Source organism: Solanum dulcamara, chromosome 3, assembly GCF_947179165.1.
Source record: "Solanum dulcamara chromosome 3, daSolDulc1.2, whole genome shotgun sequence".
Lineage (NCBI taxonomy): Eukaryota > Viridiplantae > Streptophyta > Magnoliopsida > Solanales > Solanaceae > Solanum > Solanum dulcamara.
This window is the reverse complement of record NC_077239.1, coordinates 79,085,147-79,102,120: the sequence shown is the minus strand read 5'-3', so window position 1 is coordinate 79,102,120 and position 16,974 is coordinate 79,085,147. Positions and strand designations below refer to the sequence as shown.

Sequence of the window (16,974 nt, the reverse complement as noted above, 5' to 3'; positions counted from 1 at the left end):
TAAAAACAAGGATGAGCTGGTCTAAATTAGACCATTAGTTTAATAATCATGTCATTTTTTTCACTTCCGAAGATATTTTTATCTTTTATTTATTTATTGGAATGAGAAACTAGTGATTTAATTTATTAACTACGAACTTTCATTTTACTGGTGAGGTCTCGATTCCCAATCTTATAATCCTCTTTTTCATTTCACCTAATTGTCGGTACCCCAATTTTTTTTCTTTTTTAGAGAAGACTACATAAAAGAATTCTTAAAGACAACTTTGAAATCATCCAAGAGATAATTTAAAGAAATTATTCTTCACTAATCAATTGCTTTATAGTACAGCCAACTCCATCATTCCCCTTTATTATATTTTTAGGAACACTTGTTATTTTAACCATTGACATTCTATCTTTTTGCATATAAGTACAAATTCAATGGGACGAGGGATTGGACATTTCTTTTTCTTCATGATTTGACACTAAAGTAAGCCTACAAAAAGAAATTCAAAGCCAAGTAACATGTCTTATTTCTTTTCTTTCTTTTTCCAAGAACCTAAACTTGGTGGAAATTGTGAAATGTAGTGATTAAAATTGGTGTCATTATCTGTTGTTGGTAGGAGATGACATATATTTCATAAAATTAGTTGAGGTGCGCATAAACTAACATATACACAATTATAAAAAAAACGATGTCATTATCATTTCATCTCTATTAAGTAACGATCATATCATAATACACCAAAATCAATTAAGTTATTCTAATGTGATAGGAAGAAGCAAATAAAAAGGATTTCAATTATTTATCAAAGTAAGGAAGAATTAACATCACAATCATATTATATCATTATCAAGAAGAAAGTAAAAGAACTCACAAGTAATTACAAAGAAGCCTTCCACAAAAGAGGAAGACATTTCAAAATCTAAACTTATTCAACATTTTGTCGATTTACCTTTATTATTTATCACATGATTAGTAGAAAGCGATATACTTAAAACTATGTATTGATTGTAAATATGATGCATGCCTTACTTAAAAAGTTATATACTCTAATTGGCATAACATTTCCTTCTCTATAATTTCAAGCTTTTAATCAACTTTAGGACATCATTTTTGAATAAGTAAAAATAAATAACTACTCAAAAACTAGAAGGGGCAGATGGTTTGTAGATGAAACAAGTATTTTCAAACTAAGGAATATTTAAATAATAATAATAATAATAATAATAGTATTAACTAACCAACTTATTTATATATAAAAAGATTTTATTTTATTTAAAAAAAAGACATCTTCATGTGAAGAAATTCAAAGTGCTCCACTTTAGTATTCTTTATTCTAGGAGTAGGCCCCATATTCCCTCCTGTCATCTTCATAACTAACTCCTTTTTTGGCATTAATTAATAACTATTTACCTTTTTAATCAATCCTGAAATTTACTTTATAACACTTACCCCCTTCTAGTTTAAGACTTTATCAAACATTTCTTCTTTTTTTAAAAAAAAAAAAAATTCATGTTGTAAAACTTATTGTTTGCACATAAATTGACTTGTATTTCTAGAATTGTTATTTTATTAACAAATTGTCACTAATATCCTTTAGCATTTTTTAAATCTAAGGATTGAAAGGAGAGGGACAGAAAGGATGAGTACAATTTTTGTCTTCCCTTTCTCAATTTGGATTTAAAGGAAATGAAAAACGTATAGAAAGAGGAGGAGGATGCCTACAAAAAGTTAGTAGATAATGGAGTGTTATTTTTTTTAATTTGAGAATTTAGGTTTGTTGATATTTGTTGTTGAACTAGTCGTATTATTGTATTTCAATTATCGCATTTTTTTGTTGTTATTTTCCTTTTTTATAGGCTTTGAACGCTTTTTTTGTTAGTTGTTATATTTTATACACTATTTTCTTCTTCTTTGTATTTGTATCTGATACACTTGAGTAGAGAGTCTTTTGAAAATATTTTTTTTTATCTCCACGCAATAGTAATAAAATATGCGTACATTCTATCCTACTCATACCCCAATTGTGAGATTCAATAATTTATATATCCAAAAAAATATTATGCACTATTTAATTATAAAGTATAATTTTTTAACAAAAGAGGATTCTTCCAAACTGTCTTGCACCCCTCTATCTTCACTTTTGTACCTAATAAATTAGTTAAAATGTACGAAAACTATCAACATATGAATCATAATACAAAAAAATAATAATTGTTCTCCATATTTTACTTTATTTTGATTTTTTATTTAATATTTAATATTTATATTAAAATTTAATTAATTTAAATTTACATTGCAAAATCTTATTTGAAAGGAAGCATTTTCTATCCAAAAAAAAATAATCTATATCAAGACTTCTGCTTTTAAAAAAACCCAGCTTTTATCTTATGAACCACATTCTTCGGTAATTATTCTCTGTACTTCCACTGAGTCAAAATTGGCAACAACAGTGATTAGATGCAAATATAGAATATTTAATCCTAATTATTATGTAATTTTTCTTTTGTGGGTCAATTTATATTTAGCTTCCACAAATAACAAAAGTAAACGCACTTCTCTCTCTCATAGGCACACACGCTGTCTCTTGTATCCCTTTCTATTTTTCTCTCTCTTTTTTCCTAATCTAATCAATACAAATTCAAGGGTTTTTGATTCATTGCTATACCAATCCTCCTATTTTCTCCATTTTCCTTCACATTCAGAGAAGGAAAATTAAAAAAAAAAAGAATTCTTGGAGCTAAACCACTATCATCCCTTTATTTGTTCTTTGAAAAGATTATCTTTTTAGCCTTTTTAATGCATACTCATATAGTTTTATGAGGATTTGAAGATCAAGAATCTGCAAATTCCTTGTTTTGTTATCATTTGGGAACTGGGTTTTTGTGGGTCATGAAGATAATGCATTAAATCTTGAAATTTTCTTATAAAGATTTGACCTTTTTGAGGATTTTGTTGAAATGGGGTTGTTGGTTCTGCATTGGAATCATCTGATTTTGAGGTTCTTTAAGTAAAAGTCTTTAGCAGGAATCTTTTGTTGTTTGTGTATTTGGACAAATGGATACAAAAAATAATAAAGATACTGTGGAAGCTCTTCCAAAACCTGTATTGAATGGGGAAAAAGATGAGGACGATGAGTCTAAAGCATTGTTGCCTTCTAGGAAAGGTGGATTGTCAAAAAAGACAGCTAAGCCAAAGAGAAAAGTTCAGTGGAATGATACAAATGGGAATAAACTTACTGAGGTCTTGGAATTTCAGCCAAGGTAAAAAAAAAAAAAAAAAAAAGAAATTCTCTTTATTGTCTCCTCATTCAGCTTATGGTTAATCAGTAGAAGTTTTGGTTTATAAAGTTTAATGCTCCTCTGATTATGTGTGAATTGTATTGGTTGCTCATTGTGGGAAATCATAGTAGTTAATCAACTTGATGTTTTCGGTCGGTGAATCACTAGAACAATGTGGCAAAGCAACAGTTCTCAGTAGAACTATTGATGGTATGGGAGCTTATCTGGTACTAGATCTTAAGTGTGATGTTCTGTTTATGCCTTGTGTCAAATCTGAAATAGAGTATTAGATGATGTATATGCAGTCTGTGTGTGGATATCTTTTCTATGATAAGCATATTGATTGCGTGAATCGTAGCTATAGATTAGTTTTCAACGATAGCTTGCTTGGCGTCCTAATATAAGCAGCACGATATAGCCTGTTATTATGAGTTGCCAAGGGGATGACTAAGTGGTTGAGGCATATCAGTAACAACCTGGAGATAATATCACATCCACAAAACTTAATGTGAGCCCATCTACTCCAACTCTATGGTTCCCAGCGTCTGTGATTGTGGGCAGTAGCAGGCTATCCGGTGGATTAGTCGAGGTGTGTGACATGGCCTATCATCCAAAAGAAAAAGAAAAGAAGCCAGTGATCATTAGATTTCCTATACTATTAGCTGATGAACCGTTGGGCCTTTAAAGAAATGCTTAGATCCTGACTGCATTACTGGGCTGATCTTTCAAAACGTACAGATTCACTGTTAGCATTGGGCAACGTAACAGTATAAATGCTCAAGCTATCCAAAACCGCCGAGAAAAATGCCTAAGTACTACACCATCCAAATGCAGCATGCTGTCACTTTATATTAAAGTGAATGTAGTGGCAACTCCACATATTTAGGATTTAGGAGCCCTCTTGTTTGAGCAATATAGGCATTTAATGAGCTGCCAGTATTTGTTTTATTTTAACTTGCCCATGAATTGTATTGATTGCAAGTTTCTTAAACATCTAACGACTCTTGCAGAAGCAAGAATTAATGAAGAATCTTTTAAAAATATTTGGTCTAAGAAATATGTGTGCAGCTCGTGAAGAGAAGTAGGATAAACAGCTTGGGGAAGGTGAAGGTGAAGCCCTTTCTCATGTATTGTGTGTCAATACTCATATCAACTACAATATTGCATAGAGTCTTCTGCTTAGAAATGTGTGCCTCTACAGTTTGTTTTACTACGTCTTCAGAATAAAATTGGGCATAGAATATACCATTCTTGACAAAATTTTAGCAACTAGAATGATATTTTGATTGGAATTTAGAGGTTATACAATATTTTACTGATAAGGTGACTAGAGTTGGACTCTTTCTGGTCTTCAGTAGTACTGTCCCCCGTTTTACTATGACTTGTGAACTAGGAGGTCAAACGCGTACTGTATACTGGAAATGAGCTATGAAAAGGAAGGGCAGAAAGATTTATGAAGTGAAAAAAGAGTTATAAGCTTGTTGACACCTTTTCACTTGTGCATTCAATTATGGTTCCTAGCTTTCTGAATTTTTCTTGTCTAACTTTGCACAGTTATTAAGCATACTTTTATGTATATTGCTTAGAGGCTCAGTTGGGGGAACTAATGATGATAAACAGGACCAATGAATCCTTTTCCTGCCATAGTTTTAACCAACCCTGCCACTCCCCTCCATGCCCCACATAACTTCTTTTGGAACCTTTTTTCCTTCCATTTTTGTGCACTGAATTGTTATAATCCTTTTAACTCTGTTAAGATAATGGACCTTGAGCCTAACTCATCTCCAAAAGCTAGCTCATGAGGTGACCCCAGACCATATAAGGAGGCAATAGCGCACTCCTAGTTCCAGATGGAGCATTCTATAACAAAGTGTAATAACTAAGTGCACGTGAAGATAAATTAGAATAATGGAATTGATCTTATACATGCTGATTTATTCAAAAATAAATTTATAGCAGTGGAGATAATTTTCTGTGATTCCATGATGATGATAGTTATCTACAACCATAAAGGATGAGATTCTCCTTATAAAAATTCTCCTACTATTTTCTCATAATATTCACAATGTGAAAATGGAACATTCCCATTGTAGAGTTAACCCAGGGCAACTCTACTATAGTTTTGCCTTTTCTTTCGCTCCTTTCAAAGACAGCCTGTCATCTCAGGAATCACATTAGAGAGACTTCAACATAGAGCCAAAATCCCCATCGAGCATGTTTACTAGTTTGAATTGTATCAAACTGGTCATTGATCTTCATCATAATAATGTTGAAGGTCAAAGGCTTCCCCTCAGTAAACAGAAGCTATCAGTTATTCCTATACCACCTATTAAATTATCTAAAAGCATCACAAGCAGTAGAGCTTAAGTTAGAAGCTAAATTTTATATTTTCTCAAAGGTCGTGATTGCAAGAAAACAAGCTCACGTAACAAAGACTTGAAGTTCAAGCCTAACCCTGAAAAGGGTCTCTTTTTACTAAGCTTCAAGAAAATGCCCTAAATTCAATGAAGAATACAAAAAATGCAGAATTAAAGAAATATTACCCAAGCAGAACACAAAACTAAAAGACCTACTGCACCTTTCTGTCGTTGAAGGTTAATGTGGTTACATCTTAGAGGCATTCAGGCACCCATGGCCCATGCCTGCTATATTTTAGAAAAATAAGCATTCACCCATCCCATCTTCTCCTACTCTGCCTGAGCATTTCCGTGCCCCCGTCTTCCCCATTAGCATCCCCAAGGGGTTACTACATAAGCTTAAGCTATATGATGCATCATAAAAGATGAGATAATACCTCACTATAGATTTGTCTTAAATGTAGTACATCTAGCACAAGCACTAGATCTTGAATTTTTTGTTGATGAGCAATGTTTATGTTGGTCTCTGGTACTTGAAGTTGCCGGCACTACTTGATATGGTTTGTGAACATTTGTTTTTTCTGTATTTAGTTCATCAAAAAGACAGGATGTAACTACGTTACCCCTTTGCCATGGAATGTACAAGTTCTCTTTTTTGTTTAGCCGTTTGCTTTGGGCATTATGTGAAGTTTATTGGGATTGCTCTTACACATAGCTTTTGTTTTTCCTGCAGTGATGCCAGTGACTCGGATGAGGATGAATCAGATTCTTGCATTTGTAGAATAATGTAGTTTATGAATCAAAAATGTTGAATCTCCTTTGATTCACATCTTATAGCATACTAATAACAGCAGTTTTTAAGAGATTCGATTGTCTCTAGTTTTGGTTCAAGTTATCTGGCACCTCCAGTCAAATGAAACGACCCTTTCCTTTTACAATGTATATGAGTGCTTCGGGTTTTAGTAGATAACATACAGAACCCTCTGGGTTTTCTTTTGCTTAATTATAATGTATATGAGTGCTGAGCCTTGCATATGATGACTCTGTTGTAGCAAGAATGATTTTGTTATCTTTCTTTCTTTGTCCACTTTTTGGTTTAGCAACAATAAAAAAATTACAACATGCATATGATATGCTCTCAACCAAATACAAGTCCCCAGATGGAAATCTTATGTCTTTTTTTCTCTCGCGGAGGAGAATACAACACACTGCACTCATAAATCATGCACAAAAACAATAAATTCTTTACACAAACATCAATCAAATGTATTTAGGCCAATAGGCCATTCTCTGCACTTTCTTTGTTTATATGATACTGACTTCATCAAGCACGACTTGATCTACAGCTCTATCTTGAATGTAATACACAGCTGAGCCATTTACTGATGTTGTCCTTGCTGAAACCAGCCAGTTTGAGAGACTGGCATCTACTGGAATTCCATGTTCATTAGGCTTAGGCTTAGAGTTATTTTTTGGATTTACGTCCGCACCATGGTTTACTGGTTTTTCAATCAAAGGCAATTCTTGTTTTCCATCCAATTTGATAATGTTTTCCTTTTGTTGCTTCACTTGCTGTGCTCCTCTTGCTTTGACTGCTTTCCATTGAGTGAGATTTTCAACTGGAAGAAGCACAGAATTCCTATGATTTCGACCTACTTCATTCGATTCATCTTTGTTCAGTTTTTCAACATTGCCATACTTGTTTTCTGTTTCAATATGCAAAGAGTTATATTCATCACCACCACCATCATCATCATCGTCATCGCTAACACCATAGTCTTCTTCTTCTTCATCAAGATCATCGATGTCACTGTCCTCAAGTGTTATCTCATCTTCCTCCTCATAGCTATCGTTGCAGTTGTAGTATCTATGACTTGAAGGGTACATGGACAAACTTGCTTTGGCTGTTTTTTGTTCATTGTATTCCCTTTGTGTCTTTTCCTCTTCCTCTGAGAAATATGTTGTGTTGTTGTCATCTTGAATTCTCTCATAAGTCTTGACATCCAAATTGAAGCTCACTTTCTTTTTTACCTTACGTTTTGATGATTCTTTTGGCTTATCCCTGCATAAAAACCAAATAAATTCACTAATTAACAAACAAAAAGTGTGACTTAGTAATTAATGAAGTTGGTGATGTGATAGGAGGTCAAGCAAGGAAAGCCAAATAAAATTCACAATCATGATGTCAATGAAGTCATTGAAAACTATGGGAGACCAAGGAAAGCCAGATAAAATTCACAACTACCTAATATGAAATGGTGTCATTGAAAATTATGAGAGATCAAAGGAAAACCAAATAATATTCATGAACTACCTAACATGATGTGACCTAGCGGTCAAAGTAGATTAAGGTTCAAATCTCAATCGAGATAAAAAGAACTTTAGGTGATTTCTTCTTATTTGCCTAACCCTTAGTTGGCAGAAAATCGATGAAATAGTCAACATCAACAAGATACCAAGTATAATCGTGCAAGTGGACCTTACACTTACCTAGAGAAGATAGAGAGACTATTTCTAACATACCCTCGGCTCAAAGTAAAACAAACCCAACGAAATAGTCGAGATACATAAACTTATCAACACATCATTGCTATCAAAAAAAAAAAAGTGAAAGAGAAAGAACCCATGAATTGCTGACTCACCTGGGCTTAGAATTTGCTGAATCTGCGATAATTTCCTTCGCAGAATCCAGTGGTACATACTTTTGATGCACCTAAAAACAAGATTCAAAAGAAAGCAAACATCTTTGTATTCAAATAAAATTATTTAAACACTTCTGATGAAAGGATTTTGCTTTATGCCAATTCAGACATATCAAATAAAATTCAAATTCTTCAACAACAACGACATATGGTGTCTGTGAAAATAAAGTGTACACACGCCTTACATCTAATCTCGGCTCAGGTAACACATATCAAAAAAATATAAACCTTCATTTCTAACTAATTCACCACACCTCTAATTCAGGGATAGAGCTAGAGGGGCCGAAGGGGTTCATCTGAAAAGCAAGATAGATTTTTTTTAAGAAAAAGTATATATAGTAGATACATCCTAGTAAAAATTCTGTTTTCGCCACCGCACAAATTAAATGTTAACAAGCATTGGGGGAACTTACTTGGAACTTGTTACAAGGCTTTATGCGTTTTTGTTTCTTGGTTGTAAAACCAAAACATCCAAGAAAACATCCCATTTTTTTTTCTTTTCAAGATCTCTGCTTTCTTGATTTTCCCAACAACAACAAAAAAAAATCTGCAGAGAAGAATGGAGGAGGAATTTAGACTGTATTTGCAGAGTGTTTATATTGGGGGTAGGGTGGGGGGTGGGGGGGAATGTGGGCTTATTTTGGTAATGAAGATTTAAATATGTTGCCTCCAACGGTATTTGAAAAAAAATAGGAACGTTAAGAAAAAGGAATAGATTATATAGTAGTAATAATTAAGTGGGGTAGTGAATAAAGACAAAGTTTCAAGCCAGTTTGCCAGCTTTCAGAAAAAAAAAATTGAGGCCAATTTTTAGAAAAAAAATCACTTCTATGACTTGTCGTTTGGAACGTCCGGATAAAGATAATAATTTTTGCTTAAGGTATTAGTTAATTTTAAAATTATTTTATCTGATCATTTGTAGTAATATGGTGAGATTACTATCTCATATAAAAGGTGAGATTAAAAAATATCATGAGATATTTTTGTTTATCCCATTTCGCGTAGCAAACGGTCCTTAAAGATTTGGTGGTATTTGTTCTATAGAATTTAAGCTTTACTTAAACTAGGTATCCATTCTATAATATTGAGGTAGAGAGAGATAAGATTTGTGTAAATTTTACCTTCTGAATACTCTATTTATCGAATTACACTTTTTTAGAAAGATTGTTCTTTAAATTGTTTTAAAGAACTTTAGAAACGATCCATTTCTTTCTAACTTAATCTTTTATTTTTGTAAAAGAAAGTGTTGGATAAAGGAAAAAGAAAAAATAGGGTTTACTGTTTGACTATATATCAGGATTTTGCAGCATATAATTAGAATATCCCTCTTCTTCTTTTTTTTGGTAATTATATGAATTATGATATTCGATCGCCATACACTCATTTTACACTTTGCATTAAATACTATGAGAATCCATGGAAAAAGTTTTGATTCTTTTAGAGTGGAAAATTAGAATATAATCACTTGACATTCTGATCAAAATGACACGTAGCCAACTCCAAATTCTTTGGAAAACAATCACATAATATAATATGCTTTTGTACCATTTCTAAATTTTTATTAATTTTCCACTTTTATCTTTATATTTTTTGTGATTTTTTCACTTAACCATTATTAGAAGTAACTAATTACGATGTTCCTTAACTCTAGCTTAACATTTTTAAGACAAAAAATCATGTTTGTCAATATATCATTTGTTTGAAATAATTCATGCTGCATAAATATAATAATTATTTCTTATCTTGTGTTAAAAATGGACATCAATTCAAGCTTAAGCCAAATTATTATAAACAGTTGACTTCAAAGTTTCAATGGAAGTGACCATCATAGAGGGCATTGTTTAGTTAAATATTTGAATGTTAATGAATAATGTATGTAATGTTCTAGCTATTTGTGAAAATTGGTTAATTAGGTTAGATTTGTCATAAGTTCAAACATTGAGAACGTAATAGCTGTTGGTAGAAATATTTCTCCTTTAATAGGTCTTGTGATATGAATCTAAATTAACAAAGCAAGTGAGTTTAATTTCGAATACCAAATAATTATATACAAAAGAAAACAAAGAGGCTAGATTCCTGCACTTAACGTTGGATCTCCTTATTTGAAAATGGAGATAAGCGAGAAGCCGCTAATAGGTTGGTTAAGCCTATGAGCATAAAGAAGGATTATTATAGTATTAAATTGGTTTCAATATTAACCTAATCACTTGGAAACAAGTAAATTTTGAGTTACATTTTTCAATAATTTATGTAAAACATTTTTAATTAATTTTTTTTAAAGTGACTTGGTAATACATTTTTATACTCTTACTAAAAACAATTACGGATTTACATATATGTTACAACAACAACAATAACAAACCCAGTATAATTCCATAATGTGGGGTCTGGGGAGGGTAGAGTGTACGCAGACCTAACCCCCACTTTGAAAGGTAGGGCGGCTGTTTTCGAAAGACCCTCGACTGGATTTACATATATGTTATTACTAATTATTTAAATTTAATAAATAATTGTTGAATTTCTATTTTAAGAACTTATATTCTACTATGAATAGTTATTCTTCTTCTTAACTTAACATCTCAACTCCTAATTTTACCTCAAAAACTTGTGCTCCCCCGTGAACAAATTTGAAGAAGTAACAATGGGAGGTTGAAAGATAAAAAAGTAAAGAGGGAAAAAAAAAATCAAAGAAGAGAAAATACAAGTAAAAGAAAAAGGTGAAATTAAATATGCTTACATAGATGTATAATACATGTTAACAATAATAACATATTTGATATAATTAATCTCACAAATAAAATTAGATTGCTATTGTTGTTAGCAATTATAATACAGACAAAGATAAAAGTGTAAGAAGTCCAACTCCTTTTGATAGTTCTTTAATTTAGGACTTTATGATTTTTAGATAGTAGCATTGCATTCGAATTTGATCTATATATTTACTCGATCATTCATCTGAAGGCTTTACGAAGCGAGATATGATACACTTTGCTTTCTTGTTGCACCTCCCGTATAAGGAGGCAGCGATAAGCTATCCACTCTCGATATTTATATTGATCAATAGATCTTCACATCTTGTCCATTTGCTTTGTCGGAGCAATTTTATAACAAGATTTGAACGATTATCTCTACCTTCGGCAACTTATAAATTTACATCAATCATCGATCAGGTATATTTTCCTTTCTATTTCTCACTTTTCTATTTGAGGAGGAATAATATATCTAGTATAATTACATAAATGAAATATGAAAGAAGATGCTAACAACAACAATATACCCAATGTGGTCCGTCCCATATTAGTTGATCATCTTTCTAAAAATAATTATTCCATATTAGTTGTCCACCTTACTAAATCACAAAATCATTGATTAACTATTTCCTATATTATCTTTGCAATAAATTTTTTGTCGAAGTGTTCACATCTGTTTGTAAGATTTCAAGAAGTTTTTTTATAAGGGAGTGTGAATTAGTAAAATAATCTTCTTATTTGTGATATCTTAATATGCCTATATATAAAAAAAATAACTAATATGAAACGGAGAAAGTATTACTTAAAATTAAATATAATTAATATTCATTAAATTATTTAATTATGATAAATTTATACAATTTGATGTAAATACAGAATAGGAATAAATATTTATATTTACCTAAGTTCTAAGCATGGAATAGTGACGTTAGTACAAATATCTTACAACTCATCAAATAACCCCAAATTTATTACATTAAATCTGGACCGTTGATTCCTCCTACGCTACACCTAGTCTCTCTTCTTCACTTTCTGTAACCCTTATTTTTTTCTCCTTTCTTGAAAAAAAAAAATTCCCAAGTCGGCGCTTCTCTCCTCAATCCCTCAGAGAAAAATCCTATGGATTCAGATCAAGGAAAGCTTTTTATTGGTGGGATTTCATGGGAAACAACTGAGGAGAAGCTTAAGGAGTATTTTCAAGGATATGGAGATGTTTTGCAGACGGTTGTTATGAGGGATAAGATTTCTGGGAAGCCTAGAGGATTTGGGTTTGTTGTTTTTGCAGATCCTAATGTTCTTGATAGGGTTCTTCAAGATGAACATGTTATTGATGGCCGTACGGTGAGATTTGGTTCTTAGATTTATAGAAATTTACGTTTTTTTGGACATTTGTTTTGTGGGGGTTTCACTAATTTGGGTTCTGGGTAAGTGTTGTTTTAATTAGTTTATTGTTTTTTGAGACTATTTGTTTGTGGGTTCTTGTTTTAAGCTTGATTGGGTTCTTAAAGACGGACATTTTATTGATGGGGGCGTATGGTAAGATTTTTCTTAGAGCTATTGTTGTTTCAGCTGCGTTTTGTGGTAAATTTATCTAATTTTGTTTGTGGGTGTTCTGTATTTAGTTGATTTTTAGTTTTAGAGATGATGTGTTTTAGGGTTTTTGTTGAGGGTTGATTTTGCTGCATTTGAGCTGAGGGTCCTTTGGAAACAACCTCTATACCTTCGCAAAGTAGGTGTAAGGTCTGTGATTTCACTGGGTATGTTGTTGTTGTTAGTTTAGGGTTGATTTGGGTTCTTCAAGATTAGACATTTCATTGATAAAGTGAGATTTTCCTCGGAATTTATTATTCTTTATTATGGCTTTCTCCCTAATTTGGTTTGTGGGTGCTCTGTAATTCCTCGACTCTTGGTGCTGGTGTTGTTGTGTTGAGTCTTAATTTAGGCCTGGATTGAAGATAGACTATGTCATAGATGGTTGTATTTTGAGGTTTTTCTGCTTCATTTGTTGATTTTCTCTATAGTTTAGCTTCTTGGAATTGTGTGTATCTTTTTTTCCCTCTGTTTTCTTGTTTGTTTAGGTGTGTGTTTTACATTTGTTGCTGTCTGAACTTTTCACTAGTTTGTCAGCTATAATTTTAGCATTCTTTATGTTATTTGATGGCATTTCTGTCCATTGTACTGACTACTTCTGCTGCAGATATGCTCTTTGTTTTATTTGATGGCATTTCAACTCTTCAAGTGACTTATACCTATGTAGATGTATGTACTTGCCTATCAAAAGAAGAAAAAATGAAGATAGACTCAAATTAACTAAAATTTCCTGAACTGTTAGTCAATCAATGTCTTCCTTTAATTGTATTTTTAAGCATATCCTGAATGGTTTATTGTGTGGCTAGTGTAGATAGCAGCTTTTCTCAAATCATTTTTAGTGAGAATGCAGTCTGTGCTATTAGTGATTTTTGTTGATGATGTGGCTAATTCTTTTTATGTGGGTTTGCGCTAATGTCTTTGATGCCAGCAGTGCCTGAGTGATTTTCATCTTCAGTTATTATGTGGTGCATAGTAGACAGTTTTCATATGTCAGCAAGTCTTGCTATATAAAGTGTTGACAATTCGCTTCCCGTCTTCATTTATGTTATGGTGCATATAGTCAGTTTTGTTCGTGTGCAACTAATTTCATTATACAGTTTATGTAGGTATTGTTTTACACCTTATTTTCTTTGATTCAAGTCGTGAGATGCTAAAATTATGTCTTATTATATTTTTACATTTTGGTGCATAGAGTTCTCAGTTGTTAGGATGTCTAACTAAATTCCTTCTTAGGCAATGCGTGGACTTGCAGATGGAGGTAGTTTATTCTTCTTTTTGTCGATAATCTGGTGTTTTTCTTAGATGCTTGTGGCCCATTTTAGATGAACATATGAAATAGACTGGTTTTTGCAAGCTGAGCTTAAGAGTGCTGAAGGAAATTATGTCCATTTGTTTTGTCGCAGTTTGGTGCTTAAGAGTGCTACTAATTGTTGGTCCAAAAAAGTGACTCTAAGAACTTCAAACCTCAAAAGATGTTTTGAAAAAAACTTTTTCATAAACTTACGCCAGTAATTTAATTCTGAATGGATTTTTCGAAATTTCTGAGGAAAAATCATGTTCCAACGCCTCTTAAGTCGCTCATTTTATGTTGGTTGTATCAGATCTATTGTTGCACACATTTCACTCACCCTACCAGGCACGAGGTTCTGTAGAGGTTTCCTATGTCGCAGATATGATTCATATTGTACGATTTTAATTGATAACCTGATTGCTGTAAGATATTTTGTGGTGATCTTCTGGGAGGGTGTTGCCTTTCATGTATGCTTCTAATTTGGGTTTAGCTGACATATTTCTTGTATAGGTTGATGCTAAGAGGGCCTTGTCGAGAGAGGAGCAGCAGGGCTCAAAATCTGGAAACACAAATAGTGCCAGAAATTTTGGAGGTGGTGGAAGTACCAGGACCAAGAAAATTTTTGTTGGGGGATTGCCTCCCACTTTGACCGAGGAAGGATTCAGACAATATTTTGAAAGTTTTGGTAATGTCACTGATGTAGTAATTATGTATGACCAGCAGACCAACCGACCTCGTGGGTTTGGTTTCATCTCATTTGATTCTGAAGATGCAGTAGATAGAGTTTTACAGAAGACCTTTCATGATCTGAATGGTAAACAGGTAGAAGTAAAGAAAGCTCTTCCTAAAGATGCTAATCCTGGTGCTGGTGGTCGTTCCATGGGCAGCGGAGGCGGTAGTGGTATGGGTGGTGGAAGTTATCAGGGATATGGTGCATCAGGTAACAATCCCAGTTCTTATGACAGTAGAATGGATTCCAACAGGTACATGCAAACTCAAAATGCTGGTGCTGGCTATCCTTATGGTTCATCTGGATATGGTACCCCAGGTTACGGCTATGGGCCATCCAACAATGGTATGGGCTATGGTGGTTATGGAAGTTATGGTGGAGCAAATCCGGGTTATGGGGGTGCTAATCCTGGCTACAGTGCTGCTGCAGTTGCTGCGGCGTATGGAAATCCAAATGCGGCCAGTGCTGGTTATGGAAGTGGTCCAGCGGGTGGACCAAGAAGCACATGGGGCTCTCAGGGTCCTTCTGGATATGGGAATATGGGCTATGGTAATGCCCCTTGGGGTGCTGCAAATGCTGGTGGTGGTGGTGGTGGACCTGCTAGTGGAGGATCTGGTCAATCTCCAACTGGAACCGCAGGATATGGTAATCAAGGTTATGGTTATGGAGGTTATGCTGGAAATGATGGTGCTTATGGAAATCAATCTGGTTATGGCGCTGTTGGACGTGCCAGTGGTGCTCCTAGTGGTAATTCACCTGTTGGAGGTGGTGCTGTTGGAGACATGCAATCAGGTGCTGGGGGTTACATGAACAGTGGCTATGGTGATGCAAGTGGAAACTCTAGCTATGGGAATTCAGCATGGAGATCTGATAACTCACAAAGTTCTGGTAATTATGGTGCTCCACCAAATGGAGCTCATGGTGGCCAAGTTGGATATGGTGGTGGATATGGAGGTGCCCCCAGTCGGCAAGCTCAACAGCAGTGAACGAGATGCTTTGTGTTGTCTCGGACTTCATCTCTTTTAATGGAGAGTTTTGCGTCACTTTTGCGTTTCACTGCAGAGTTCTGCTCTTGCGAGGTGTCACCTGCTAAATGAGACTGGTTGGATTGCTTGAATCCCTAGTAGTTTGCAGTATTTATTTCTAGTTTATAATAACTAGTATTGTCGCTAGTATTACCTATTTCGTGTTATTGTTGTTAAGTGCAGTTTTAATCTTGCTTGCTTATGGTTATGTTTGTTAGTTAATGTGGTTCATTTGTTTTCATAGTCCACAAATATATTGGCTTATGTTAAAAATTGCGTGAATTTACTTTTTTGATTGAGCCATCAGTTGGGGAATTAGTATTTGAAGTGGATTTTAACCTTTGCCTTCTGAAGCAGGTGGATGGTTTGGTGCTAATTTTACGTGTCACTTAAAAAGAAAAAGTTAAAAAAGAAGAATAGAACAGTTTCTATTTTTCTTTGCGTGATGTAGTTGGATCATGAGATTTGGTGGTGCTACTTACTCATAGGAGAGCAGTTGTAGCAGACCTGGTAGATCAGTACGTAATGGATAGCGATAATGTTAGCGGTAGTTGAATTTTGAGAATGGCATAATCATTTCCCCCTGTATTTGACCTTGTGTTGTACAGGAGGAGAGGCCTGAATACTGAATGTGATGAACAGTCCACTCGGAGATAAATACGACCTGGGTGCTGGAGATGTTTAGTAAAGAAAGGTATCTTACTGTGGATTGGCTTGTTTGATGGGGTATTATCCTGAAAGTTGTCATGGTGAAGCAGACCAAGGCCAAGCAGGCGCTGCTGAGTTGTATTTTGTGCAGGGTCGAGACTAACAGCCATCCACTTGGTATATGTTGCTTGCAACTGCAGTTGAGTGTCAATTGGTTCTTTTGAAACTGGATACTTAGACTTTTAGTGTCTCAATAATTTGATTAGGTACTTTTGACAATTTAACTTGCAGAATTTCTTCTTTAGGTTTGAAACAGTTTTTTTCAATGCAATGGATTCTTTTCTCAGGATGGTTGTTAGAAAATAAAATGGTTTAGTAGGTCACTGGTGTAAGATGATTTGGCTTACCAGTTTCTCCCATGTTTCTCGTGTTTATGTGTCATCTTATATCAGTAGGATAACTTAGTAGTTTATGCCTCTTTTAGAATTAGAATTCAGTTGTGGCTGGAGTTTGTAGTTAGTTGAGCCTTTAATGCTGTCAATTCACATCATTAGTGTAAGATGATTCGACTAATCATCTACAACGCCTTTCACACTGATGTATTATTTTATATCA

At 33.8% G+C, this 16,974-nt stretch overlaps 3 protein-coding genes across 5 annotated transcripts; 2 read left to right on the top strand and 1 right to left on the bottom strand.

The window, feature by feature from the left end:
* Positions 1–2,530: 2,530 nt before the first annotated feature.
* LOC129883178 (uncharacterized) lies at positions 2,531–6,697 on the top strand. The gene is made up of 2 exons (XM_055957777.1): positions 2,531–3,248; positions 6,357–6,697. The coding sequence occupies exons 1-2, from the start codon at positions 3,043–3,045 to the stop codon at positions 6,412–6,414; spliced, it is 264 nt and encodes an 87-aa protein (XP_055813752.1). The 5' UTR covers positions 2,531–3,042; the 3' UTR covers positions 6,415–6,697.
* LOC129883177 (histone H2A.Z-specific chaperone CHZ1) lies at positions 6,670–9,046 on the bottom strand. The gene is made up of 3 exons (XM_055957776.1): positions 8,739–9,046; positions 8,266–8,336; positions 6,670–7,685 (listed from the first exon to the last, which is right to left on the bottom strand). The coding sequence occupies exons 1-3, from the start codon at positions 8,811–8,813 to the stop codon at positions 6,929–6,931; spliced, it is 903 nt and encodes a 300-aa protein (XP_055813751.1). The 5' UTR covers positions 8,814–9,046; the 3' UTR covers positions 6,670–6,928.
* A 3,036-nt stretch (positions 9,047–12,082) lies between these two features.
* On the top strand, positions 12,083–16,935 carry LOC129883176 (heterogeneous nuclear ribonucleoprotein 1-like). Of its 3 annotated transcripts, XR_008765883.1 has the most exons (4): positions 12,083–12,416; positions 14,467–15,788; positions 16,069–16,229; positions 16,320–16,935. XR_008765883.1 is itself a non-coding variant. In XM_055957775.1 (2 exons), exons 1-2 carry the CDS (start codon positions 12,195–12,197, stop codon positions 15,670–15,672), a joined length of 1,428 nt encoding a protein of 475 aa, XP_055813750.1. In that variant the 5' UTR covers positions 12,083–12,194; the 3' UTR covers positions 15,673–15,940. The 3 variants fall into 3 exon arrangements, 1 of the variants encoding a protein (XP_055813750.1); XR_008765882.1 differs by lacking the exon at positions 16,069–16,229; XM_055957775.1 differs by lacking the exons at positions 16,069–16,229; positions 16,320–16,935 and having other exon boundaries at positions 14,467–15,940.
* The last annotated feature ends 39 nt before the right edge of the window (positions 16,936–16,974 follow it).

Coding starts and splice junctions, on each gene's coding strand:
- LOC129883178 (XM_055957777.1), top strand. CDS start 3,043: ATGGATACAAAAAATAATAAAGATACTGTGGAAGCTCTTCCAAAACCT. Junction 3,249..6,356: donor GTCTTGGAATTTCAGCCAAG/GTAAAAAAAAAA, acceptor TTTTTCCTGCAG/TGATGCCAGTGACTCGGATG.
- LOC129883177 (XM_055957776.1), bottom strand. CDS start 8,813: ATGGGATGTTTTCTTGGATGTTTTGGTTTTACAACCAAGAAACAAAAA. Junction 8,337..8,738: donor AGCCTTGTAACAAGTTCCAA/GTAAGTTCCCCC, acceptor TCTTGTTTTTAG/GTGCATCAAAAGTATGTACC. Junction 7,686..8,265: donor TCAGCAAATTCTAAGCCCAG/GTGAGTCAGCAA, acceptor GTTTTTATGCAG/GGATAAGCCAAAAGAATCAT.
- LOC129883176 (XM_055957775.1), top strand. CDS start 12,195: ATGGATTCAGATCAAGGAAAGCTTTTTATTGGTGGGATTTCATGGGAA. Junction 12,417..14,466: donor ATGTTATTGATGGCCGTACG/GTGAGATTTGGT, acceptor TTTCTTGTATAG/GTTGATGCTAAGAGGGCCTT.